Source organism: Ochlerotatus camptorhynchus, unplaced genomic scaffold (assembly GCF_037179485.1).
Source record: "Ochlerotatus camptorhynchus isolate MF236.1 unplaced genomic scaffold, CSIRO-AGI_Acam_v1.1 ptg000087l, whole genome shotgun sequence".
In the NCBI taxonomy this organism is placed as follows: domain Eukaryota; kingdom Metazoa; phylum Arthropoda; class Insecta; order Diptera; family Culicidae; genus Ochlerotatus; species Ochlerotatus camptorhynchus.
Genome location: NW_027040577.1, coordinates 1,822,989 through 1,850,719, shown reverse-complemented (window position 1 = coordinate 1,850,719; position 27,731 = coordinate 1,822,989). Strand labels below are relative to the sequence as shown.

General features: G+C 42.6%; 1 protein-coding gene across 1 annotated transcript in view; it reads right to left on the bottom strand.

The window, feature by feature from the left end:
* Window positions 1–839: 839 nt before the first annotated feature.
* Window positions 840–27,731, bottom strand: part of LOC135698486 (protein sidekick-1-like) — a 368,678-nt gene continuing 341,786 nt past the window's right edge. Inside the window, exons 7-11 of the mRNA XM_065218489.1 lie at window positions 3,620–3,734; window positions 2,320–2,526; window positions 1,859–2,253; window positions 1,657–1,799; window positions 840–1,581 (exon numbers count right to left, since the gene is read on the bottom strand). Coding sequence (XP_065074561.1) covers window positions 1,395–1,581; window positions 1,657–1,799; window positions 1,859–2,253; window positions 2,320–2,526; window positions 3,620–3,734 — 1,047 coding nt within the window. The 3' untranslated portion in view covers window positions 840–1,394. The remainder of the gene's footprint in view (window positions 1,582–1,656; window positions 1,800–1,858; window positions 2,254–2,319; window positions 2,527–3,619; window positions 3,735–27,731) is intronic.

Genomic DNA, 27,731 nt, shown 5'->3' with positions numbered 1-27,731 from the left:
GATTGTTTTTATTGTGTTGAGTAAAAATGATGAACAAGGTGCTAAACTGCGTTAGCTTCTCCGAACCAAATGCAAATTAAAATAGAAAATCCATTCTGCAATCCTGGCATCATTGGTCAACTACGTCAAACAACACGCACACATTTTTCGAAAGGCATTCACCAACAACATGACGAACAGTGAGAATCTCGACTGTCAAGTCCCGTCCCGGATAAACAGTGTTGCTTGTTTGCAAGATTTTTTCTTTGCGGGACTCTTATTAACATGGACTCGGGTCCTCGCTCGGGTCGCAGTAGGTAGCTCTGTGCTTGCATGACATACCTGGAAAAGTGTTGCTGAAACCAATGAGCTGGATTACCGAGGTGAAGCAATCGGTTAAGTTGTGTGAGTGAAACCCCTGTAAGATACAAGCAATTAGTGACGTCACTAATTGCGTTTACGTTGATTTTTTGGTTTACTAATACAACCATATTTCACGATCTGCTTCCCCTCTCTCTGTACTTCATTGTGCTGAAACCATTAAAATATACACTGCCTTACAATCTTCATCCACCATGAATTACAGGCTGTCCCACAAATTACTGCTACATAATGAAACTCGCAATATGCCAGATATCAGCTTGCAAAATGTATAAGGATTCAGAATATTATGACAATTTCGGACAAAGCAATAACCAACGATTCCATTCGTTTAAAATTTATTTCCGCCTGCCCTTAGCTTCGTTTCATAATTAATTCCGAACATCCCGAAAATATGTATAAAAATATCACACATCTTCCTTTCTCTCTGGGAGTCAGTTATTCTTCATTTGTCTTCTGGATTCTTCTTATTAAAAAGAAAAAAAAACGAAAAAACAGTATTGGCATTTACCCTTTTTCACGGATTCTTTTTTTTTTTACTAATCCTTAAAATACTTTATTATACACAAGCCTGAAGCAATCTTTGTCACAATTAACCACACAACAGATTTCAACTTTTTCAACGACTCCTTGCCCAAACCCTATTTCCACAGACATTCTTAAACTAAAAAAATCGATTCTAGCATGCGGTGTCAAGTCCTACCTGTCATCTGTTGCTCGCTGTCTTACCTTTTTTTTTTTTCGTTTGTTTGTGTATGTGTGTGTGTGTGTTGCCTATAATATCAATTTAATTTTCTACCTGTACAAGTCAAGTCTGCTCTTCCAGGTCCATCCCCACACAGTCTTCATGCTTCCGGATTAATCACAACTTCCAGGTCAGGAATGTAGAGCATCGTTGTACCGGTGAATCCCCGGGAGGATCCGAAACCGGAGACGGGGATGGATGGAGAAACTCGCTTCGCTTCGATCCGGGTCTGCCAGTGGTGAACGTCATCATCATCATCGTGGCAGGTACCGGCTTCGATCACCTTTTATCAGTCCCCATCGATCGTCAGATGACGATGGTTGCCATTCTGCATGATTTTCGTGACAGGAACGGTCGTCTGGATGACTCCGTTGGTATCGCAGGTGGCCTTCCAGTCGATTTGCGTTTGCTGCGTTTGCTTCTGATCCGCATGCACCGGGTCCGCTTCGTTGGTATAGTTTGTGTTGAAGCATTTCCTGCAGATGTTCGATAAGGAAATGAAAACAAACGGGATAAGGGTTGGGAATGATCTTTATCTTGGCCAAACTTACTTCCATAGAACTATTGCTAGGATCACTAGAAGCAAGCCAAAGCAGCAAATGACCGCTCCAGCAAGCACTATCAGATCATAGTCAGCGTAGTGATGGTACAGCGATGGAGGCTGATGTAGATCGCAGTTCGCTTTGAGAGTTATCTGTAATCATTTAAAACTCAACACGGGTTTTATGAGGAGGATAACCTTGCTGGACCTACCTTTCGCAACTCTGAATACGGTCCAAGGATGACCTTATTGGGATTGATAACACTAATTGAAGCGGCTCGAACTTTCAGTTCGTAGCTGGCATCCGTCGTTAGATTTTGCAGCACAACCGATGTCTCCACGATGGATGCGTTCGCGGAGATTCGGATCTCCCGCGAGCGCGTGTAGTCCATGTTTCGGTAGCTCACTATGTAGTGGTTTACCGAGTTGTAGAAATGCTGCGGTATTCGCCACGCCAGAAAAAGAGCATCCTCGGAATAGCACGTCAAATTGATAAACTTGGGTGCACTGGGCCCGGCAATGTCCGTCCGAATGGAAACCTCTGATGTTTCACCGTCGTATTTCATGGTGAAGGCAGCGACTATGAGCCGGTAATCGGTGAATGGTTCTGTTGGTGGGGAATGAGAGATAGTACCGTAAATTTTGAATATCACTTCGGAAAATGTATACTTACTCAAGTTTGATAGAGTGTAGTAATACATCAAATTCTGAATTGCATCACTCTTCAAGATTGGAAGATGCAGCAAAGTTTGATTTTGGTACACGTAGTACACTCGGTATCCATGAATAACACCGTTTTTACGTTCTGGTTCCTGCCAGCTTATTCGGATCGACGTTGACGTCACTTCTAGAATACTGAGATTGCGAGGTTTACTAGGAACTGGAAATGGAAACGAAGACATAGTATAAACAGGATGCATGAGATATTTTAGGTACAAGGTTTTAAACCGAAAATGATGAACTTTCATAGTCTTCCTTGGGTTAAACATTAACTTCAAGCCGTGCAAAATGCCAAAACTTAATTCCAACGAAAAAAGTATAATTGGGACCAATTTCTGTCCACCTTAAGTCATAGCTCCATAAATTTTCAAAGGAAATACCGGCGATTGCTAGTTTCCTATGCCATACAAATATTTTTCCAAATTGGGAACTATCTTAAACGATTGTTATTCATAATTGTGGGGTAGCTGTATAATGTCCCAAGTTATGAATATCAATAACTTCCCATTCCCACCTTCAATACAACTCTGCCCGACATCGTCCAAATGAGTTCCCTGAAAACACCTTGTACGTTTTGGCATGAAGCGCTGCATACGCCAACAGGAGAGTTGATATTTATCTATGCAAATACAAATAATCACCGTTATTTCACTTCCCTCTCTTCCCTCGCCCAACGAAACTCCGACACCACCTGAAACTTGGCAGCATAAAACTCTATCTCGATGATAGTTAGCTAAATTGTTCAGTCAGATTGCAGCACATTCTGCTGCGGGGGTAAGGAACGAGGGGAGGTAAGGTATATTCCTCCGCTTTCGACAAATTATCCACTCACCAAGTGTGGCAATAGAACGAAAGGGAAACAACTTTTCATCAAAGCTGGGGAGTGGGTACCTTCTGGGGAGCAGCAGTCATCAATGATGAACGAGCCTTATCAGATAATTAATTTTCTACGATTTGGATAAAATCTTTTGCTTCAGCGCGCGCTTTCATTCCCTCAGCGACCGGCGACCCCCAAGCATCGTCGGACCGCTTTTGATGATGGCGTTCTTCCAGGGAAAATAATTCAAAGAGAGTGCAAAATTAAATCCAAATTGGCAGGATGCGCATCGGTGGGAGGCATGCAAGGGAGTCCAGATGGGTGTTTTTGGGAGCTGATTGGATCGATAAAATTAAAGAATATTCAAGCTGTTCATCGATAACGGTGGTGTACGCCGGAGATTAGGATGGGATTTAGGTGTGTAAGCCTCTCTTACCTCCTTCATCGGTCATGACAAGGACGGTCGTTGGCGGGCCTAAGCCTTCCGGATTGAACACCTGGATTGAAACCAGATACTGGGTGTAGGTCTGCAGATTGTGGATTTCGTGACTCTGAAAATACAAAAAAAAAGTGAAAGGTGAGATTAGTTACTGATCAGAGGGCTTTGAACGCTGTGAAAAATTGTACGTTTCATACACAAAAAAAATGTAATTTCGTTTAATTTAAGAAATGTTTTTAGCTGCTTTAAAATGTAAACACAACTGTATATATTCGTCGTGAATACACCGACGATATAGACGGAACGGTGGACTGGGAGATACGGACAGCACAAAGTTCACCACCGGGTACAAACTCCAGGACATGGTAGGCAGGAGTAATCCAAACAATTCACGTACTGTTGCTATTAACTATTTATTTATTAATCTATTCTTTAATTATTTGCTTTTCACTGGTTGACTTCCAATTTTATTCTGAACATCTTCGGTAGTAGTAAAATTACGTTCATTTCAGTTAATTATGATTTTACATTGTTTCAACATTTCAATTGATCAGCCTTTCAGGTTCTTCATCTTTGTTTAATTTGCTATTCTGATTTACGTATTCACGTTTTTCAACGAGCCCCACGATCAGGCCTAGATCTTTTCAAGTTTGAGGTGATGGTACTTAGCACAGCTCTCCCATATTGGTGTTCCGTACTCAATGGCAGGGAGGATGGATTGCTTGTGGATGACAAGCTTGTTTTTAATGCAAAGGGTGAACTTTCTGTTGATAAGTGGATAGAGCGAACTAATCAAGATGTTGCACTTGGTGGATAATTTGTCCACATGGGAATGGAACAGCAGCCTGCTATCAAGGGTGAGACCAAGGTACATGACTTCATTTGACCATTCAATGGGAGTATTATCAAGGTTTCCTTTAAGTTACCAGACGGGCAAGCCGAGGTGAATTCGAGTGTGGAAACAGAATGGTCTGTGTTTTTACTGTATTGATTCAAATCTTTCAGCTTTTGAAATAGTCGTACAGAACATTCAGGCTTGATTGGAGTTTTCTAGTCAGAGTATGGATAACTCGACCCTTATAGATGATGGCAGTGTCATCCGGGAACATTCATAAAATACCACCACCCGGAAGAGGAGGAACTTCTGACATGAAGATGTTGAAGAGGATAGAACCACCAGAGGGTAGCCTGGGAAACTCCAGCATCAACGTTGAACGTATCAGAAGGTGAATTGTTTAAGAATACCTGGAATAATCTACACTAAAAGTAGTTTTTGGTGATCTTGACAAGAAAGAGCGGCGCCGGTGGTTTAGCGGTAAGCGTGATTACCTCTCACCCCAGTAGGCCTGGGTTCAATCCCAGTCGGCGCCGCCGGGATGTTCTGAGGCATAACATCTCTGATCACGCCTTCCTTCGGAAGGGAAGTAAAGCCGTTGGTTCCCGGTTCATGAGTTGATGGGTCGATAGGTGGGGTTCAGGTGTGGGACCTGCCTCCCTGGCGTCGTCGGTAGCATCGGGAAGTTGTATCGATGCAGCTTGTACACTATGCCATCATGCCAAACATTGTCGAACCTTCTCGACGTCCAAAAATGCCATGGCAGATGTATTGGAAACGGAATTGTTTCGCTTTATGATGTTAGTAACCCGAGAGAGTTGCCAGAGCGTTGTTGGATCCTGCATCGCAACTTTACATAATCACCGAGAATATGGTTCAGAAGCTTAAGTTACGTCGCTATCCTAATCGTCAAGAAATTGGAGGCATTGGTAAAACTTTCGTCGTATCGTTTCAGCGTGATGTTGATGTTGGGATAGGGTCCTATTGCACCGAATATACTGTCGAAGAACCCTGTCACATACTGAAGAAGATCACCTGTGAGCTTCCTGTCAACGCGGTTGATTCTTCCTACTGGATCGTTCCATCCGGAATCACACTAGCAGATCCCAACTTCCATGAACCGGGTCTAATAGATCTTTTTCTGGGCATGGAGCTGTATTTTGAACTGCTCCTAGAAGGATTCATAAAGCTGGGTCCTGAAAAGCCGGTTCTACAAAATATCGTTTTTGACGTAGAACTACGTCTTTGTCGACTATACTGGGGTGCAAATCAATAAATATGTGTGGTGAAGGAGTGTTAGGTTTTGAACGCTTGTAACTTTGTCATTTATAGATGAAATTAAAATCAAAATACGCCAATCGATAGGATATTACATTACAAACCTGTTGAAATAAATATTTTTCCAATTTTTCTGTAATTAAACTTTTGAAAATGTACAAATGATAATTTTATCACTGATTTCATGAAATAAGTCTTTTTCCCAAACCCAGTCATCATAAACGAATACCACTTGGTTGCACATCATCCTGCTTGAACCTGAAAAGGTATAAATCAGCGCTGCTCTCATGCCACTGCTCATCATGATTCGCTGCCAGACTGTTGAGCAGTTCAGTCGATTTGAATTCTCTCTAGTTTCGTTCGTTCGTTCGCAAGTCGAATTAGCTCCGCGTTGTGTAGTGACGCTCTCGCTGACCCAGCCATGGGTAAGAAATCGCGCGGTAACGCGAGTGCCGGTTTACCGGGAAAACAGACTCTCCCAGGAGACGGCGCGACCACCGAGCCAGCTCAGAAGAAGCAGAAGAAAACCCCATTGCCCATCCCGACAGGCGTTGCGGACCCGCAGCCGGGGCCTCCCGGAACTAAACGACCCAGACCTGAAGACAGCAGCGCCACCGTATCAGCAGCAAAAAAGCTGCTGAGCAACAATCCGTTCTCGGCCCTGCAGAACGGAGCCCAGCCGCAGTCGGACCCTGAGACGGTGCCGAAAAAAGTTAAGTTGCCACCCTTCTATGTGAAGGGCTTCCCTCCCGGGCTATGGGAGCAGCTGGATTTCTACATTAAGCAGGGCCTTCGCTGCACCATTCAACGGTGCACGGAAGGCTACAAACTGATGGTCCCGGCCGAAAAACACTTCAACGCAGTTCAGGCCCTCTTGGACAGGATGAAGCTGGAGTACTTCTCCCACGACATCGAGGCCACCAAGCCGCTGAAAGTGGTGCTGCGCGGGCTCCACGACATGGACACCACCACCTTAATGGACGAGATTAAGGCGAACGGTCTCAAGCCGGTCGAAGTTCACAAGATGACCCGCAGCAAGGCCATCAAGTATCGTGACCAGCTCTACCTGGTCCATCTGGAGAAGAACTCCACAACCGTGAAGGATCTCCAGACGACACGCACACTGTTCCACATCGTAGTGAAGTGGGAGCGGTATAAACCCACCCACCGTGGCGTCACTCAGTGCTCGAACTGCCTATTGTTCGGGCACGGCACCAGGAATTGCCGCATGGCCAGCCGCTGCATCAAATGCGGCAAAAACCACAAGATCGACAACTGCGACAGCATCGAGGAAGCCACTCCCACATGCGCCAACTGCGGTGCCGCCCACAAGGCCACGAGTAAGGCCTGTCCGAAGCGGGCCGAATACGCCGAGATCCGGAAGAAGGCCTCGTCCAACAGCCAGCCCGGTCGCAAGAAGGTTCCAGAAAACAACGCGCAGAACTATCCTCCGTTATCACCGGTCCAATCACGGCCAATTCCAGTGTTGCCGCCGCTGCCGCTCAACCAACAGTTGGCTGCTGCCCAGTTGGCTGCCGCTGCAGTACCCGGTCAAGCCTCCGGGCCATCGACGGATCCCCCTGCTCCGGGATTGGCCGGTACAACCGGTGAAGCTACAGACGATTCTCCGCTGTCAACGGATGAGATCGTCACACTGTTGGCCCAGGCCATCATCATCAAGCGCACCTGCGCAACAAGAACACAACAGCTCCAAGCTATCATCTCCTTCGTCGCTAATTATGGACCGTGAACCCATAAAGATTGCCAACTGGAACGCTCGCTCCGTAGGGGCGAAAAACATTGAGCTTGCAGACTTCCTCCGCAAGCACGACATCGACGTGGGCCTTCTCACCGAGACCCACCTCAAGACCGGTGACAGCTTCTGGCTGCCCGACCACAGCATTGTCCGGCTTGATCGCACCAGCTCCAGGGGGGGCGGTGTCGCGGTCATCATCAAGAAAGGCATCAAGTACTGCACCCTACCCCACTACCGCACTTCCATCATCGAGGCCGTCGGCGTTGAGGTGGAAACATCGACCGGAAACGTCCGGTTCATCGTTGTCTACTGCCCCCGGCAATGTACCGTTAGCAATGGTACAGCACAGCAGTTCAAGAACGACCTTGCCATCATAACCCGCACCAATGCCCGCTTCGTAATCGGAGGGGACCTGAACGCCCGGCACGAGGCCTGGCGGAACTACCAGCAGAACCAGAACGGCCGCCTGCTATTCGACCATTCCCAGCATGGTCTCTATTCCGTCTGGTTTCCGGACGAACCAACCTTCACATCACCGACGGGCAACCCATCGACGCTGGACCTGTTCTTGGCAAACACCAGATTAGCCAAGCCGGTTGCCGTCAACGACCTGAGTTCGGACCACCAACCGGTGCTGACCGAGCTGGGCTACAACGTGGCCCCTGCACCGTGCCAGCGGAAGGACTACCATCGAGTCAACTGGGTCCAGTTTCGACGCGTGGTCGACCACCACATCGACGACAACCCACCGCTCGACACAGTGGAGGACATCGACCGGGCCCTGGAGGGTCTCCATCAAGCCATATCCATGGCTGACGAAGAGTGCGTTCGACGAGTTCCTGTGAGGGGTAAGTTTCAAGCAATTGATTCCCACACCAAACTCTTGATTCGGCTCAGAAATGTTCGTAGACGCCAGTTTCAGCGGACTGGGGATCTGCAGTGTAAATGCGAAATGGTCGATCTGAATCGGCAGATCGCTTCCAGAATGATCTCAATCCGGAACGAGAGTTTCGGGCGGCTCGTTCAGAACCTTGGACGACCGTTCCAGACCATTCTGGAAGGTTGCCAAGGTGCTGAAGTCTCACCCCAAGCCCATTCCACCACTTAGAGTCAATGACGAACGGCTTATCACCAACGAAGAGAAGGCCAATGCAATTGGGGAGCATATTGCCCAGTCGCATTTGCTTGGCTCTACAATCCCAAGTCCACTCGAGAACCAGGTTGTGCAGTGCGTCCAGACGTTAGATACCTCCCCTTGTGCCGTACCTCCAGAAGAACGGATTATAGAGGAACAAATTTGCTCAGCGCTGAAATATAGTAAAAACATGAAGGCTCCCGGGTTTGACGGAATATTCAACCTAGCGTTGAAAAATCTCAGCCTGAGGGTCCACTCGTTGCTGGCTGCCATCCTCAACAGATGCTTGGAGCTGCACTACTTTCCAAGCATCTGGAAGGTGGCAAAAATCATCCCGATCCGCAAACCTGGGAAAGACCCTTCACTACCGTCAAGCTACAGACCGATTAGCCTGCTCTCAGCGCTGAGCAAGCTGTTCGAAAAATTGATCCTCAGCCGACTAAACAAGTTTGTGGAGGAACATGACATTCTTCTTCCGGAACAGTTCGGGTTCCGCAAGGGGCATTCCACCAATCATCAGCTAGTGCGGGTGATGAATAACATCCGAAGTAACAAAGCTGTATCCAAGTCCACAGCCATGGCCTTGTTAGACGTCGAAAAGGCGTTTGACAATGTCTGGCACGACGGACTTATATACAAGCTTTGTAACTCCAACTTTCCACCATACCTTGTGAAAATCACCCGTAACTATCTCCAGCAAAGGTCGTTCAGGGTGTCGTTGAATAGTTCCCTTTCGGGACAATTTCCGATCCCAGCAGGTGTTCCGCAAGGGAGTCTGCTGGGACCACTGCTTTACAGCATCTACACGTCGGACATCCCTCCTCTAGGAGACGGTTGCGTGTTCTTTCTGTTTGCAGATGACACCGCGATAGCCGTCAAGGGTAGGATGCCTCGTGAAATTACGAACAAGCTCCAACGATGCCTTGACACCTTTACTGATTATGCCACCACGTGGAAAATCAAAATCAACGCCTCGAAAACCCAAGCGATCATGTTCCTTCACAGACAATCGCCAAAACTTAAACCGTCTCCCTCCTGTACCGTAATAATGGATGGTACAAGGGTCGAGTGGTCCACTGATGTTACTTATCTCGGGATGTTGTTCGATGAGAAGCTCCTGTTCCGCTCGCACATAGAGAAAACCCTAGTTAAGTGCTCCGCCTTGGTTAGGTGTTTGTATCCGCTCATTTGCCGCAGATCCCGCCTCTCAAGGCAAAACAAACTGGCTGTTTACAAACAGATCATAGCCCCCGCGATCTTCTATGCCGCCCCGGTGTGGGAATCGTGCGCTCAGACCCACAGGAACAAAATCCAGGTTGCACAGAATAGAGTGTTGAGGATGATCCTAGATCGTCCATTTGACACAAGAATAGCAGACCTCCATCAAGAGGCAGAAATTCCCAAAGTAGATTCCAAAATTGATGATATGACAACTAAATTTATTCAAAAATGCAATCTTTCTGAACATGCTTTAATAAGCAATTTGTACATAGTAGGTTAAGTGTATATAGTAGAGTAGGTTAGTTTTAAGCTGTCAATAGTAGTATTAAGTAGTTTCTCTTCAAATTCTAAAAACAAAACAAACCAATCCCACCAAGGTGGTCGACCGTGTACTAAGTCTAGGACTAATTCTGTAAAACAAATTTTGAATTTTGCCCATACCTAAAGATGAAGAAAGCAATTAAATCACTTAGTAAAAAAATTTATATGGTAATCGTCCAAGTTAAACTGAAATAAAGATCATTTAAACTAAACTAACTGCCTCTGCTCATTACCGCTTCGGACGGCGTGGCACTAGGTCCTGCATCAAGCAGGACTAGGTCAGCGGCTAAAGGTGGATCACGGCGTGTCCACCACAATGAGGAATGAGACTTGAAAAAACGTGCATGTAAAACCCCGTCCCGCTCAACAATCCCCTCCCCCTCCCCCTAAACAATAACCCGAGAAAGACATGGACTATGACGATCTTTTTTTTTCGGGAAATAAATTTTAAGCAAACCCTAATAATGTATGAACAATTTTTTTTTTACATGCAGAGCCAACATTATCAAAAAAAAAAATGTTGCTTAATAGGAGACATACATTCGATGCATTACCAACAACTGACTGTAAAACATATCTGGTACCTCTATATATGCAATTATATTAACATCCAAAGTCCATCCTTTTTTACATATTCTGCACAAAAGAAACTTTCTACTCCGCCCCATTCATAAAAAACTGCGGGAAATCCTATGAGGTTCTGAACCGGAAAAGATATAAAACAGCGCTGCTGTCATGCTTTTGCTCATTGTCGCTTCGGACGGCGTGGCACTTGGTCCTACAGTAAGCTGGACCATATCAGCGGATTAGGTGGATCACGGCGTGACCACATTGAGGAAAATTAATAAGTAAACTCCCTCCCCCCTTCACAACAATCTCTCCCCCACCCCTCAACAACCTATCCTACCCCCCCCCCATAACAACCTATCCTAAGCCCAAAGCTCCTAACCCCCCCCCCCACTCATCAACAACTTTTTTCCTCCCCCATCAACAACCTCTCGTAACACCCCCCCCCCCACACCCTTCAAATACCTCTCCTAACCGACCCCCCCAAACAATAACCCGAAAAAGACATAGATTTTGACGATCACTTTTTTCCGGGAAATAAATTTTAAACAAATCACAATCATTAGTAAAATCAGAAGTTTTTCCCTTAATTTCTTCCCACACCAAAACTTTCTAACTTGTACATATAAAAACCATGCGTGACCACACAAACTATTCATTCGCGTATAAATTTCATGTGTACTTCTGAGTGGATTCTGTTTATGTGTGGTCAAATAAAAATAATGTGGAATTTCACATGGATATTTGTCAAGAAAAATGTGTAAATTGTTTTGAGTTAACCATAACCGAAACATTGAAATACTTGAAAATTTTAAGATAAAGTATAATAGTCAAAAATGCATGAAAAACATCAATTTTGTGTGGTTCTACGTCATACTGCGATCGTGTCTAGGACACAACCTTTTACTTTTTTTTTGCTGGGTAGCATCCGGTGCGGTAGGACTTTATCATTCCCGTAACCAACTCAAAGTGGCTCACGTGTGCAGCACAGAATCACTCGATGATCAAATCGCTCGTTTTTGGGAAATAGAGCACTGCTGATCTCCTAGCATTCGTTCTCAAGAAGAAACTATGTAACCAGTGGTGTGTCTATCTGTCTAAGATTGTTGAGATTGTCGCGAATTTAGTGTTTCGATTTAAATGTTATGAATGCCAGGAAAGGATTCAAATATTAGTGCCAACACCGCCCACCACCCACTGGACAGCACGCAAACACTCCACGAAGTTCCGCTACTCACAGCCAGATGCCGCTGACAGCAGGATTGGGAGGCCATCGGGAGGTGGTGTAAAAGGGGCCATGATGGGGCGAAATTGGGCTGAAGGAGAATGGATCAACGATCGAGAGCGCAAGGAAATCACCCGCCATCGTTGCTAGCCAATTGCCTGGCAAAAGTCAAAAGTGGTAGTCGAAAACCAAGCTAGACAAACCCAAATCGAATGTGATATACATCATAGTGATAGATTGTTATTCGAGTTAAAGTTATTAGTCTGCACGAGTCTTGAGGCGCGAAACTCGATCAGTAGTGGAGGAGGAGCCAACCTACTGAAATATCCAGGTAAAAACTCCTTCAAGCCAAAACCCGAATTGCCCTCATCATTAACCGCCATCATGCTATCCTATTGTGCCCACAGGACCCCGTAGTTTACCGTCTACGGCGCGAACCAGCCGCGTTTACTAGTCCGTGTTCATCGCCATTGTGGATCGGCCTTGAGCGTCGTGGACACGTTATACCGTTCGCGAACGGCTCGGCAAACGGTACCGTGGGAGCACCCGTAGGAAAAGAGGAGAGTGAAGGGTTAAGAGGTGAATCGACTGGACAACCCACAGTCGAAACCGAGGGACGAAGAACAGAAGCAAAGGAAAGGAGAAAGTGAAGGTGAAGGTTTAGTGGAACGGAGGAGAAGGGGGCCCCCATCGACAACGGAAGACGAAGGAAGAACTAGTGAAGGCTAAGGTAGGAGATAACCGATAAGAAAGTGGGAAAGTTAGGGAAATAAACGAGACCTGTGTGAGAGTTCATCGGGGTGTGTTAAGAGTATTTGAGTGTTTCCTTGGCCGCGATAGTCACACGTGTATGCCGACCCTGAGGCAGTGTAGAGGGGGGTCTCATTAATGCTGGGCAGAGAGTACCCCAACTGTTACAACTTTCTGTGAAAAACACTTCGTTGCCAACACTTTTTGAGACGAATTGGATAGATTCGCAGTCACCCTTCCGAAACGAGTCGACGTACTGTCTCAACTCGGAAATTCTAAGGAAATAGCCACTCGCAGATGCCATGCTCTTGAGCTTCGTCTTGAAGCGAACCCAAAACTGAAGGAGGCGTACGCTGCATTTATTGTTGAGTGTTTGCAGCTCTACCATATGCGTGAAATTGAGGGCACGTTCAACACTCTTCCGTCGTACTACCTGCCTCATCATGGCGTCGAAAAAAACTGATAGCACAACCACTAAATTAAGGGTAGTGCTCAATGTCTCTTGTCGGACGGACAGCGGAGAATCGCTCATTCAGGCACTGATGGTAGGACCTGTGTTACAGGATGACATACACGAGATATCGCTTCGCTTCCGGGTGCACGAAATCTGCTGCAATCTTCCGGTCATCCTTTCGATCATACCACCCGAACTACGTAAAGAACGAGCTGTTCTAGCGTTGGATTCACCATCGGCTATCAAAACCCTTGGACTGATATGGGCACCATCAACAGATCTGCTTCACTATTCCGTTCCCAAGTGGTCTCAAATTGACACATTCACCAGGCGCACTTGGGCTGATTGGACCAGTGATAGTTCTAGCAAAAATCTTTGTTCAATCTCTCTGGCGAACGTCCACATCCTGGGATGATCATTTCGATGAAAATCAACAGCAGCACTGGCTTTCCTTTCGTTGCAGTCTAAATGCACTTTCTTCAATCTCCGTACCTCGGTGGGCAGCACTCGCTACTGCACCAGTCAACGTAGAACTCCATGGGTTTTGCGATGCGTCGGAACATGCTTACGGTGCCTGTCTATATATTCGTACCGTTTCTAATGTCGTTGGGTTCTGTTGGTCAATGGGAACAACCAGCATCTTGATGACCACTGATGTCCACCACCCTGTTAGTATTGTTTTACTTGTAAATGCAGTGAAATAAAAGACGTCTGATCTTGAGGAATGCTTGGAAACGAATGAAAAGTGTTATTTGACTAACAAACTAACAGTAATTACTACGAACTCGCGGATTACTTAGATTGATATCACAACAAAGCTTCCTAAGCTGCGGGTCCTATTAATGTTCTTAAAGCTTCCAGTTTGATGTTTGGTAAAGTCTTCGTAAGACCGTGCTATCCTTGGTTCTGCGCCACGTAGATAGCGGATTGATTGTCACATCGAATTGAAATGACTTGCTGCCCGAAAATTTGCGATTGAAAATACTGACACCAGAGAGCCTCCAGCACGGTCCTTGAAAGCGCCAAATATTCGACTTCACACGATGAGAGTACAACTGTCGGCTGTCGTTTCACGTTCCACGAAACTGCTCCGCCCATGAACGTGAACACATATCCACTCGTCGATTTTCGCGTGTCGAGATCTCCTCCCCAATCCGCATCTGAATAGCCGACCAATTGGGAAACTTCCTGCCTGCAATACTGAAGCCGGTGTCCAGTTGTGCCCTTTAGGTACCTCATGATCCGTTTTACAGCAGTCCAATGGCATTGTCCAGGATTACTGCAAAATTGGCTGACCTGATTGACAGCAAAACTTATATCAGGCCTCGTCGCTTGTGCTAAGTACGTCAAACAGCCAACTGCCTCCTTGAACGGTACATTTTTCATCGCTTGAGTTTCGTCTAGTGTGCTTGGTGACATCTTACTGTGGAACTTCAAGCTAGGTTCAGCCGGAGTCGAAACTGGACAACAGTTCGCCATGTTGAACCGTTGGAGAATGCTCTCCACATAATGCTGCTGGTCAAGCCACAGCTTACCATTTCGCTTATCCCTGGATATTCTCAGTCCCAAGAAGAATTTCGCTTGACCAATGTCCTTCATGTTGGGTATTCAAAAATTTCTTCAGCTTGATTTTCATCTGAGGGTCGTTGCTGAAGATGAGGGAGTCATCAACATAGATGGTCACAAAAAGCATCTTTCCTCCTTCTAACTTGAAATACAAGCAGGTATCGACATCCGAGCGTGTAAGTCCGAAATCTTTTAACGCCTCGTCGAGCTGGCTGTTCCAGACCCTGCTGGATTGCTGCAAGCCGTAGAGTGCTTTCCGACACACCTTGCCGCTTTTGTTCACGAAGCCTTCAGGTTGATCCATATATATGATTTCGTCCTTGAGCTTCCCCTGCAGGAATACAGTAACTGCGTCCATCTGTTCCACATCCAGGTCGTGTTTCACAGATAATGCCAGCAAATATCGAATGGTGGAGTAACGGACCACCGGCGAATAAACCTCGTCGTAGTCGATTCCCGGTCGCTAAGAACATCCTTTGACCACCAAACGTGCCTTGTATCGCTCAATTGCTCCATCCGGTCCACACTTTGTTTTAAACACTCACTTGTTGCGAATACACTTCCGATCGGCCGGTATGTCAGCCAACGTCCACGTCTCGTTCTATTCAAGCGCTTGAATTTCCACCTTCATGGGAGCAATCCAGTGCTCACGTTTTGGACGCTTCATCACCTCTTGATAGCTCGTGGGATCATCAACAACAATATGCTCGTCCGCACACTGTGGGGAAATAACGGGGCCAGATTATGGACTAAAACATACAAAATCCAAATACTTGCCTGGGTTTTGGTGCTCCCGACCGCTGCGCCTTAACACACGCTGCTCATTACCAGCTGGTCTATCTTGTTGCGGTGGGAGCGCTGATGCAGGTACATCTCTCCAGTCGGCGTTGGACGGACCTTTCAACGAATCAGTACGCTCAATCTCAGAAACCATACAAGCGTTAGACGGACCTTCCATCAGATCATCAGGCTCAGTCGGTCCTTTCGTATCTTGCTCCTCTGGGATAGTATTCTTGACGTTTGGTTGTTCCGGTACATCTAAAATGTCATCAATCCAGGTGACAATTTCCATGAACTCCACCGGTTTCTGCTTCTCGGTTGACATCACTGCTCGACCTTCGTTGATAATGATCACATCTCGACTGGTTACTACGTCATCGTTCTCCGAAAGATAAATCCGATATCCTTTCGAATTCTCCGCGTACCCGACAAAAATGCCTTCCACGAATTTTGAATCAAACTTCTTTCTCTTCGATTTAGGCACATGGACCATCGCCTTGGAACCGAATATCTTTAAATTCTTTAGATTCATTGATCATACTCCGCGCCTTCTCCACGAGCGTACGGTTCATGCGCTCAGTGATACCATTCTGCTCCGGGGTATAGGGGCAGGACGTCTGATCAATAAAGCCGTCTCGCTCCAATGTTTTCTTCATCACCATGTACTCCTTACCGTTGTCAGAACTCAATATTTTTAACTTTCGTCCAGTTTGCCGTTCCGTCATGGCCTTGAACCTTTCGAAAACATCCTTTACTTGGCTTTTTGATTCCAGGAAGTAAACGAAAACCTTTCGACTCGCATCATCGACGAAGGTAACGATGAAACGGTTCCCTCCACACGAGGCTTCTTCGATTGGACCACACACATAGGAGTGTAAAAGGTCTAGCAGACCTTCTGCTCGGGATGAACTAGAAAGAGAAGAGTCTCGAGCATGCTTACCCTTTGCGCATGCCACGCAGTCCACTTTCAGTTCATTCTTCAAATCCATGCCATCAATCATCGCGACAAGTTTCCGCAAACTGCCTTGATTCAAATGCCCAAGCCTCTTGTGCCAGATATTGGACTCAGTTATCTAGTAAGAGGATTCCGGTCTCTTCGTGTTCAGTCGGTATAAGCCTCCGGTCTCGATTCCAGAAGCGATAACATCACGCTCCTCGTCACGAGCCTCGCAAGTTTCAGCCGTGAAAATTACACTCAGCCATTTCTTACATGTTCGGCTCACCGATAAAAGGTTGGTTGCCAAATCCGGAACTTGCAATACATCCTGAACTTTGATTAAACCTTCTTGCAACTCCAGCTTCACCAGACCTTTCGATGTTGATTTCACGGTTTGGTTGTTTGCCGTTTCGATAGAGTGTACAAAAGTTTCCTGCTTAACAAAATTCTTCCTCGTCCTCGTCATATGCGAAGTGGCTCCGGAGTCAAAGTACCAGTCTTCTTCATCTCCACGACCAACCGCCAGCGTAGCGCACAGAGCCTTCCCTCTTGACTTTGATGAACTTTGTTTCTGGGGACGCTTGGCAGCGTAATGCCCAGGTTTGTTACAATTGAAGCACGTACCTCCCTTCTTATCTGCTCCACTCTTCGGACGCCGTGACTTCTGCTTCGAATAGAATGCTCCTTCGCCAGAACAGTCCAGCGGCCACTGCCCATCTTGAAGTACCGTTGCCTTAACGAGATCGGCCGTCAACTCGATTCCCGATTATTGCAAAGCCATGATCATTGGGTTGTAGTATTGCGGCAGTCCTTTTAGCAACAGTGACGCCAGCCATTGGTCGTTCATCTCGAATCCGATATCGCTCAAATAATTCGTGATGGACACAAACTTGTCAACGTAGTCCTCAACACAGCTACAATTTTCCAATTTCACTCCGGTCAGCTTGTCCAGCAAACCGAATCTTCGGATCAGCCCGTTGTCTTGAAACGATTTCTGCAGCTTGCTCCACGCATCTGATGCTGTAGTAGCCTTTTGCACGATACTAAAAATGTTCCTCTCGACACTCAGGCAAATTGTAGCCAACGCTTGATCGCTCAGCTCCGGATCAGGTTCCTGTCCCTCCGCAGGTTTGACCGCTTTCCAGGTCCCTTCTCTAATCAGCGTCATCTTCATGAGAAACGCCCACGATGTGTAATTCTGCCGTCCCTTCAGCTTCTCAATGGCCGGAACATTCATGGAATTGCCAAATGATCGCACACTTCCGCCTGCACGCACACCGTCTCCAAAAGTATGGGTCCTCTGCGTTGCCGATCCTGCACCTTCGGTTGAACTGCCTCCGCCATGGTTCCGATCTTCCGGGATTGGGCTTCTTGACATGGTGGGAGCTCCGGAACTACTTTTCTTCAACTTGAACTTGTGCTATGTCCAGTGTTCTGGGCCCAAAACCACTTGTAAATGCAATGAAATAAAAGATCTTGAGGAATTCTTGGAAACGAATGAAAGTTTTATTTGACTAATAAACTAACAGTGGTTACTACGAACTCGCGGATTACTTAGATTGAGATCACAACAGTTTTTCATTGAAACTTCAAAAAGCTGAAGAATCCATCGACGGCAACTTTATGTTGTTTTCCCATATTTCATGATCAATGCCTAGAGTTTTATCGCATAATATGAAAGTAGATGCAAATTATGCGTTTTTATTACAAAATTGACGAAAATCCATATGGGACTAATATGCGATTATTGGCATTTTCAAGACCTCTGTTCATTGAAACTGATTTGTGTTGAAATTTATTTCGATGCATTTTTATTTTTTTTTTAATTCATACAAATACAAAATCATAAATTTTGTAGTGTTCTTAAATTTTGATGTTTTTATTTTATTTATTCATTTGATGCAATCAATTTTCTGGCATGAATTTTGAAAAGAAAATATTCTTGATTTGCCTTTCAAAAACTGGAATGAATTTCTGTTCAATTGCAAATGGATCGACATCGATGGAAATAGTAAAGGTTTTCATGAAGATTTCCTACTTAGGATGAGCATCATACCCACACTCACCATTTGAGGCTTACTTCGCTAGCCGCAAGCCTTAGAATCCCAGGTTGAAAACATACAATCCATTTATTTCCTCAATAAAACTTTCTTTTCCTTAGAAGAAATTCATGTGTTTTGAGCGAAACAACTACAGAACTGAACAACCAACTGCACATTAGATATGTGCAGATAATTCTATTGAGCTCGTAATTAGCACTATGCACCCTCTTGTCTGCATCCTTTCCAGAAGTGCCAATGCCATTTAGCACACAACTTTACCATCACATTTGCAGCCACCCACTGCCATCTTCGCCAGACCCAACACCACCACCACCACCATCACCTTGTCACATTGGCAACGAGGAAAGTTTCCTGCTAACTAGTATCTATTATTAATGTCTCATGTTCTTCAGGCCACTTCAACAAGAGCACATTCGCAAAAGTTTTCGTCTTCCTGTGCGGAAAACATGCTTCTCTTTAATTGCCAGCGTTGTGCTAAATGGATTTTCCTGAAAAGTTATTGTCACCTTCTCTTCTTGCTTAAAACTTTCTATTTCTACTAAATTCGAAACTGTCGATCGAATTTACCGGTTATACCTAAAAGTTGTAAAGTTTTCTGAAATTTACTTTGGTGCGCTGTTTGATGGCAAGCAAGAAGTTGTATTCGATGCATACTTACAGCCAGTGCTGCAAAATTTCGACAACACACGGTGATACTCAAAATTCTGCTTTGGTCACTCGTTTGAGCTAACAGTCATCGTCAAGGCAAACCATGTCAATTGTCAGTACCATTTTTGTCAGTGACGAACATGTGCTGATTTGTTTATTAGCTAAATTTGAAATGAAATTAAATGGCTTGAGCAAAACAATTACATGGAGCCATTAAAATGAATAAGCATCTACGTCCTGAACCGCTTGGATAACAATAATGTGTCTCAGAATGCAAGAAATTACACTTTCTGTTACCAGGTGAATCTTTGTCATTGACGAAAAAAAGAATGAGATTTTGACAAAGATTTTTTTGAGGATCAATTCTATCATTGACTATGTGAAAAATAATTTTGTCAATATCGTGCAAAAGTCTGTCAATGACAATGACAAATCTCAGCACTGCTTACAGCTGTTTGCCAACCAGAACAGAATACGTGAATAGTGTGCATTTAAACAATATATCAGCAATTTCATAGAAAAAAGTTATAGTGGGTCTCAGAATTTCATGAAAATTGGTATAGTTCTTCCTTATCAAAAAATATTAGACTCGTATTTTTTTATTGCGCAATTAGGGTGACCATTTCCGTGTTAGGGTGGTCCAAAAAATCATTTTTTTTTCAAAAATGTCTTTTTTCAAAAATTTATAACTTCTGAACCTCTTGACCGATTTTCACGATTGACCTTTCAAATGAAAGATGTTTTAATGTTGTTTTAAGAAAAATTATGAAACACTCAGAGATATTCGATTTTGTAGGAAAAAAATATGTTACAAATGCTTTTTCTTGATTTTCACTGCGAGGGTCTTGAACAACTTCTTATTTTAGTATTTTTAATTGAAAGATCATTTAATTTTACATTACGTATCACAAAATTAGCGATGTCAAAGAAGCAGTTTTTGAGATACAATTTTTTTTAAATAAAAAATTATTGTTCCGCAATATATGCACCACACGTGCATGGAAACGATGAAGACGCAAGGTAGTTCACAATGCGTCTCCATCGAGTCACAGCAGCTGTGACTAATGATTTAAAGCGTTTCGTTTCAATACTCCTCCCATAGGGCCTTTTCCATGACAAGTTGCGAAAAAATGCCACACGGTAGCAATACCAAAATTTTTTTGCATGCGAACAGCTGATATACCTATGAGTTACAGCTTAGACTCGTAGGTATATCACTCACTCGTAGGTACGATATAATGCTTCACATAAAACAACGAATGTTATGAAAGAAATGATCAGTTAGAAATCAAAGTTTCCTACTAGAACAGTTGAATTGAAGAATATCTAAAAATGAAACGTAAGTGTTCAATGTGTGATGTTTGGATGTTGAGTTCATGTGCCAGAAAAATCACCAATAAATTGTACGATTATGCAGTGGAAAAAAAGATTAAAATAGATGAGAGTAGCTCCTTCATTTGCCAACGATGCTACCACAAACTATATGAACCCAATGATGCCGTGACCGAAGAAGCCGTTGCAGGACCATCCAGAATCGCTGCTGCAGGTACGTTATTTGAAAATTCATGTGATTCTTCTTTAAATTTCAATTCTTTTCTTCTAACTACTAACTTAAACTCTTCTTTTTTGCAATCATTTTTCAGAGTCCATCGAAGCAACCAGCATTGAATCAATTTCCGTTGCGGGACCGTCCAGAATGGTTCCTTTTCCCTGCCAAGGTAAATAATAAAAAATCAATCATTTGTATGTTTTTTTTCTTCTAATAATCAATCATTTTTTTTATATTTTTTTTATATTTATTTTCAGAATCAGTGGAAACAACCAGTTCTGAATCGATCGTTACCACCTACAACGCACCTTTGTCGGACGAAAATGAATTCCTTATACAACTTAAGGATAAGTATAAAGAAACAAGAGACAGCGATACAGGATTTCAACCACACTTCCCAAAAGATGGTCTACATATAGAATTATGAAGGAGTTCAATGTTTCCCAACATATGGCCAACCAAGCAAAAGCACTGCAACAAGAGAAAGGAATAATGTCGGTGCCTGTAAAGAGGTTAAGCAGAGCTTCATTAGTAGAACCAACGATAATGCTTGTTCGTGATTTTTACAATAGTGACGATATAAGTCGTGTTTGTCCGGGGAAAAGAGATTATTTAATATCTAAAAATGATGAAGGCGAAATCTACGTACAAAGAAGATTAGTTTTGTGTAACTTGCAGGAGGCGTACTCCATCTTTAAAAATACATATCCTGATATTAAAATAGGATTTTCCATGTTCGCCAGTAACCATCCGAAACACTGCATTTTGGCAGGGACAAGTGGCACGCATACCGTATGCGTTTGTATATATCATCAGAACGTTAAACTTATTTTTAAAACACTACAAAGCAGACAATCACTCCCAGATGGTGTTGATTCCTATCACGATTTGTTTAAAAAAATAATTTGTCAAAATCCAAGTGAACAATGCTGGCTGCAGTGTTGCAAAAATTGTTCAGGAACGCAAATTTTGGCCACAGAACTAATGACTATTCTTAGTAACGGACATGTTGAATCAATACAATTCAAACAATGGCGTCAAGTAGAGAGATGCATTATGGACTTAGTTGAAATGGACACACAGGAATTTATTGATACTTTTTTAGAAAAATTATTCAATTTATTGCCGCATAACTTTATAGCTGAGCAACAGGCAAATTACATGAAACACGTCAAAAGCAATTTGAAAGCTACAGAATGCATCATAATCTGTGATTTTTCGGAGAATTATTCTTTCGTTGTGCAGGATGCAGTTCAAGGTTTTCATTGGGCGAACGCCCTTGTGCTATTTATTTTTAAGACGAAGAATCTAACGATTTGAAATTTACTAGTTTTATTGCAATTGCTGATTTCACTAAACATAATCATGTCGCAGTTCGTTTATTTCTTACGCATTGTCTAGCGTTCATAAAATGTAAATTGCCAAGCTTACAACAAATTTACTTTTTCTCAGATGGATCAGGAAGCCAATATAAAAATAAGATGACCGCTTTTAATTTATGCAACATGCAAAAAGATTTTGGCATTGCTGCCGAGTGGAATTTTTTCGCAACTTGTCATGGAAAGGGCCCTTGTGATGCTTTGGGAGGAGTATTAAAACGAAACGCTGCGAAAGCGAGTTTGCAAGGCCACCATATAACAACGGCCCAAGAACTTTACTCATGGGCTATTTCTAAGCCAGATTCAAAAATACACTATCAGTTTTTTCGGAATCCGATTACAATAAAATGGAAAGAAAATTGAAAAACCGTTATATACATATGAACCAAATTTCGGGGACACAGTCATTCCATAGTTTTAAGCCTCAAAACGAAAAGTACATTATTGTCAAACGGTATTCATTTTCAACGGAAGAAAAATGTGTGAAATTGTAATTAAAGAAAATAAATGCTTCATGTTTTACTTATTTTTCTTCGACCTCGTCATTATTTGTAGCATTTAAGTACTTCTCCCAGAATTTTGATACCAAAATTAATAATGTCAAACTGGGGCCTGTTTTAAAGCCACGAAGACTTCAATGTGGGAGGGGAGTCCAGCCACAGTATACGCTCGGTAAAAATATTTTAAAATTTTAGTAAAGTATTCGAGGGGGGAGGTAGGATCTGCAATGTTTAAAAATTGGTCTACGTGGTTTATGGACAGCCTCCAGGCTGAACTGAATGTTGCACCCAGCTTGTAAGTTACTCATAGATTTCATTAGTCACAGCTGCTGTGACTCGATGGAGACGCATTGTGAACTACCTTGCGTCTTCATCGTTTCCATGCACGTGTGGTGCATATATTGCGGAACAATAATTTTTTATTTTAAAAAAATTGTATCTCCAAAACTGCTTCTTTGACATCGCTAATTTTGTGATATGTAATGTAAAATTAAATGATCTTTCAATTAAAAATACTAAAATAAGAAGTTGTTCAAGACCCTCGCAGTGAAAATCAAGAAAAAGCATTTGTAACATATTTTTTTCCTACAAAATCAAATATTTCTGAGTGTTTCATAATTTTTCTTAAAACTACATTAAAACATCTTTCATTTGAAGGGTCAATCGTAAAAATCGGTCAAGAGAAAAAGAAATTAAAAAAAAATGATTTTTTGGACCACCCTAACACGGAAATGGTCACCCTAATGGCGCAATAAAAAAACACGAGTCTAATATTTTTTGATAAGGAAGAACTATACCAATTTTCATGAAATTCTGAGACCCACTATAACTTTTTTCTATGGAATTGCTGATATTTAAAATTAAAACACTTATTTTCACATTTTTTCTGTAATTCCATATAACTCGAAAACAGTAGGCTGTGGAGTTTTGGCTTCTTCAGATGAGTTGTTTATTTTATCAAGATAAAAAAAAACTTTGCTGTAGAAGTCAAGTCTTCAAAACGCCATTTCAATGCATTAAAAAAAGTTATAGAAATGATACATGCTCCACTAAAATGATGAAATCCCAAAAACATCAAAATATACATCTTTAAAATTTTGATATTTTGTTTATCGAGTATTAATTACTGAAAATGTCAGGTTGCGATTTTTTGCGCTTTAGGAGATATTAAAGTTCAAAAATTGTTGTTTTTTTCGGTTTTTCAACAATATCTTTCAAATTTGAAGCTTAAACCAGTATGTTTCTTCACAAAAGTTATTTATTTAATGCATTTGCATAAGAGAAAAATATAACACTATATGGTTGTCAGAAAGAAAAAAACATATTTTCAACATTTTTTTTTCTTTAACTCGGAACTTGTTATGTGGAAATTTTACGTCTTCAAAAGAGTTGTTTATTTCGTCAAGGCAAACAACTTTGCGTTAAACATCAAGTCTCCAAAACGTCAGAGAAAGAAGTTAGATTATGGCGCCATCTTTGCGGAAGAGATTTGAACTATTTGTTTATGTCAATAAATGGTCCTTATTATGATGAGAAACTTTAACGGAGACACCAAGTCGCGGAAATGCTTCGTTTCGGCACAGACAAACAGACGTAACTCTTAGAAAAACTTGTTCTTGAAAACATAGTATCTCAAAACATATAACCTCAGTAACGACATCTCTCTGGCTTCTCGCGGAAAATAAGCTTGCTCGCTAACTCGTAAACAATATTGCATAGAAGTTCTATAGAATATATATAAACGTCAAAGTGATCCGATGCCAGCGCTGCGGCGAGTAGTTCGCGGAACTGATAATATTCAAATCAACCGTTAACTGCATGAACGAATACACACAATGAAGACTTACGTCTGTTTGTCTGTGGTTTCGGTGTTATTAATTCTGCTCCGCTAGATTTCATTTTGGCCCAGTGTGCACTGGCATGAAAAAAGTTTCCCGCTTGCTCTGACCCATTTTATAAATATAAAAATTGATAAATTGCAAGCACTGATGCAAAATGTCCCATATGCACGCTGTGATGAAACTAATGTCAGATAGAAAGGTAAAATTTAAAGATTGATTTTATAACCATTCAGAAACACATATGTATCTTATGTGACATTTTCAACTAAACGTGGAATCCATTTGAGAATACCTTTTTCAGAAGGGGCACTTTAGTGAATGACGTGCCGCATCCAGCCAGGATTATTTTCCAACCATCGAGCTGAATAATTGATTGGTTGTCATTTAAGCTCAGTAACGAACGGAATGCAGCATTTCCAATATCCATTGTCTAACTCTGATATGGATAGATGCTACAGCAGTATTGAATACAAAGTAGATTTTTTTCCACATCCGGATTACCATAACAACCATCGAGAGCTAACAAACCATTCAACACATTTGAAGAGTGGCTACACAGTTGCCCATATGTGTCGTACTGTGCCGTGTAGTTAAAAGACACGTGGATTGATTACTGCTTCGAGCGCTTGAAGGCCGAGAAGCTATCGCTTCTAATCGCAAAAACATCCCACGTCAGTAAGGATCCCACCTACGTTTGGAGCATTTATCAATCTCTTGAACATCACACGAAGATAACCGAGAGTAGAACACAGTTGTTTGATGTTCCCAGCACGTTATGATCTAATGCTTTCGTGGACTCGGTACGCCGCATAAGCACATGTGAGTATCTGGAAATATGAAGTACCTACCCCAGGATAAAATGAAAGATTACAATCAGGGCTGTGGGGAACGAAACTTACATATGCTTCGTTGCTGGGATCAAACGCCACATGTTAAGAAGGGGAGCCGGCTTAACAGCAAGGTAATATGCGGTGGTAATGCTTTCTAGGACTCACTCAAGCAAGTAAGCGGACAATTTTCTGTCGGCTTGAGCTTAATTAGTCGTATAATCCTATATCGCTACCAATGTGGGTTTAATGAGCGATGTTTGAGTACATTCATTAAATTAAGAGGAAGATTAAGTTGCCTTATTGAAGTTTGAAAGCAAACGTTTTATTTTTGCAAAGCATCTGCAATTCAATTTCATGATTTTAAATTTATATTATTGTGTGAATTTTTCACCCTTCTTACATACAATTGTATAGCATACATAGGGTTAACTACCCCAATTTCGGCCTATTAAGCACAACCCGCCTTAGTCTTTCTTAATCTAGTGCAGTTTAGCACCAAACGGAATGTTATAATTACTGATGGCTTCCAAATATATTTACCTTTCTGTACGTACCGTAAGATTTGATAAAGAGGAACCAATCGTTGAGATATTGTCAAAAGTCTAACACTGCTTCTTGACGCCAAACTCGGCCTACGGATTCTAAACTCGGCCTAACGCATTGAAACGCCATTGGAACGCAAATGAATTCACTTCGGGCTATCGGATGAAGATAAAAATTGATTCGGTCGGAGCGCTGCTTTTGTTTTTGTGAATTATAGGTGCAAACCTTCATATCACGCGTTCTCATTGACTTCGTTCGGTAGCTTATTAACTAAAGTATCGTACCAAACTCATAATTGACTTGTTAACTCAGAAATCATGGAAAAATTTAGTGATGCACGATAGGCTCAAAATGGGCGATTAGGCCGAAGTAGTTCTCTACACACTTAGAAAATATCTCCGACTTCGGTATTTTTTTTTTACTGAAACTATTCGGTAACAGCAAAAATAACAATTCTTTCGGTAGTTTTATCAAATTTTACCGAAAAACCTTTAAAAATAGGCATAATGTTGTGGTAATCTTTTGCTTTACCGAAATTCGTCTAAAATTCACCGAAAATATTGTAAAACTTTTTAATTGCCGTACACTGTAATTTTTTAACCGAAATATTGTAAATTAGGACAACGTTTTACCGAACTATCCGTAACTCAGCTTTACCTTGTCAACCATTTTAATTTTCATATTTCACGTCAACTGCTGCTTCGAGAAGTTTCTTTTTTAAATAAAAGGGAAAAAACAGTGAAAAAAACATGGAAGCGGTATTTAATGATCTGCATCAGCTGGATGAACGTCTGGTACACATTTTCCGTAAGTAATACACTTGCATTTGTCTAAAAGTTCTTCCTTTAAGATTGCAATTAAATGTTTTCTGTGCGGGGCTGAAGTTCCAAATTACGTTTCCGGTTTGCAGCGTCACATCACTGAACATATCCGGAAAAATGAACTCAATCCTTCTCAGGTGTATTTTGATTGCACTTTTAATCATTGCGGCTCCCGTTACGGAAGCTTGTATGCGTTTAAACGGCATATTTTAGAAAAACATCCAGCTTGCACTCGCCAAAAGTCTCAGAGCCAAGAACCTCAAATTCAAAACAATATGAATCATTCAATCTTGCCACCGGAATATACGACAGATGCAAACAATGAAGATTTGGATCCCAACATCTCGCTCAATGAAATTAAAAGGATAATTAACATCAGCATTTGCAAAATAACGTACGATGTTGGACTCCCACAGTCTCAAATATCAGAATTTACAAAAACGTGTGAAGCAGTTGTAAAGAATGTAACGGAGTACTTAGAGGCAACTACTCTGAAGTTTTTGAACTCCCAAAATTTGTTTCTCAATTCAGAACAAACTGTTTCCTTGCGTAACTTGTTTCAACTAAATCAACTGTTTGATCAGGTTAACACTTTTCAAAAACAGAAAAAGTTTCTGAATGAATTATCAGTATCAGCTCCGGTTTCAAGGGATATTTTGTTGAACCGTCGAGAAGATGTTTGCCACATCAATTCTGTGCCTAAAACAATCCTGGTAAACGAAACTGCATCATATATCAGCCTGATAGATACTTTAAAGCTGATTTTTCGGAATCCGGAGAATCGGAAGCATCTGGAAGAGGCTTTTTTGTCGTCCGAGAGCATTCCATGTGTAACCGAATACAGCTCTTTCCACTCCGGCGAAACGATCAAAACCAACGAATATTTTCAAAAATTCCCTAATTGCGTTCGTTTAAGTATCTATCAAGATGACGTTGAACTTGGCAACGCTTTGAGCTCAAGAGCGGGGATTAATAAAGTTTCGAACTTTAGCTTCAAAATCCAGAATTTTCCAGAAAAGTGGAATAGCTCCACAAGGACGGTATTCCCACTAGTGCATTGCACGAGCATCGATGTGAAGAAAAACGGATATGCCAGAATCCTCGAACCAT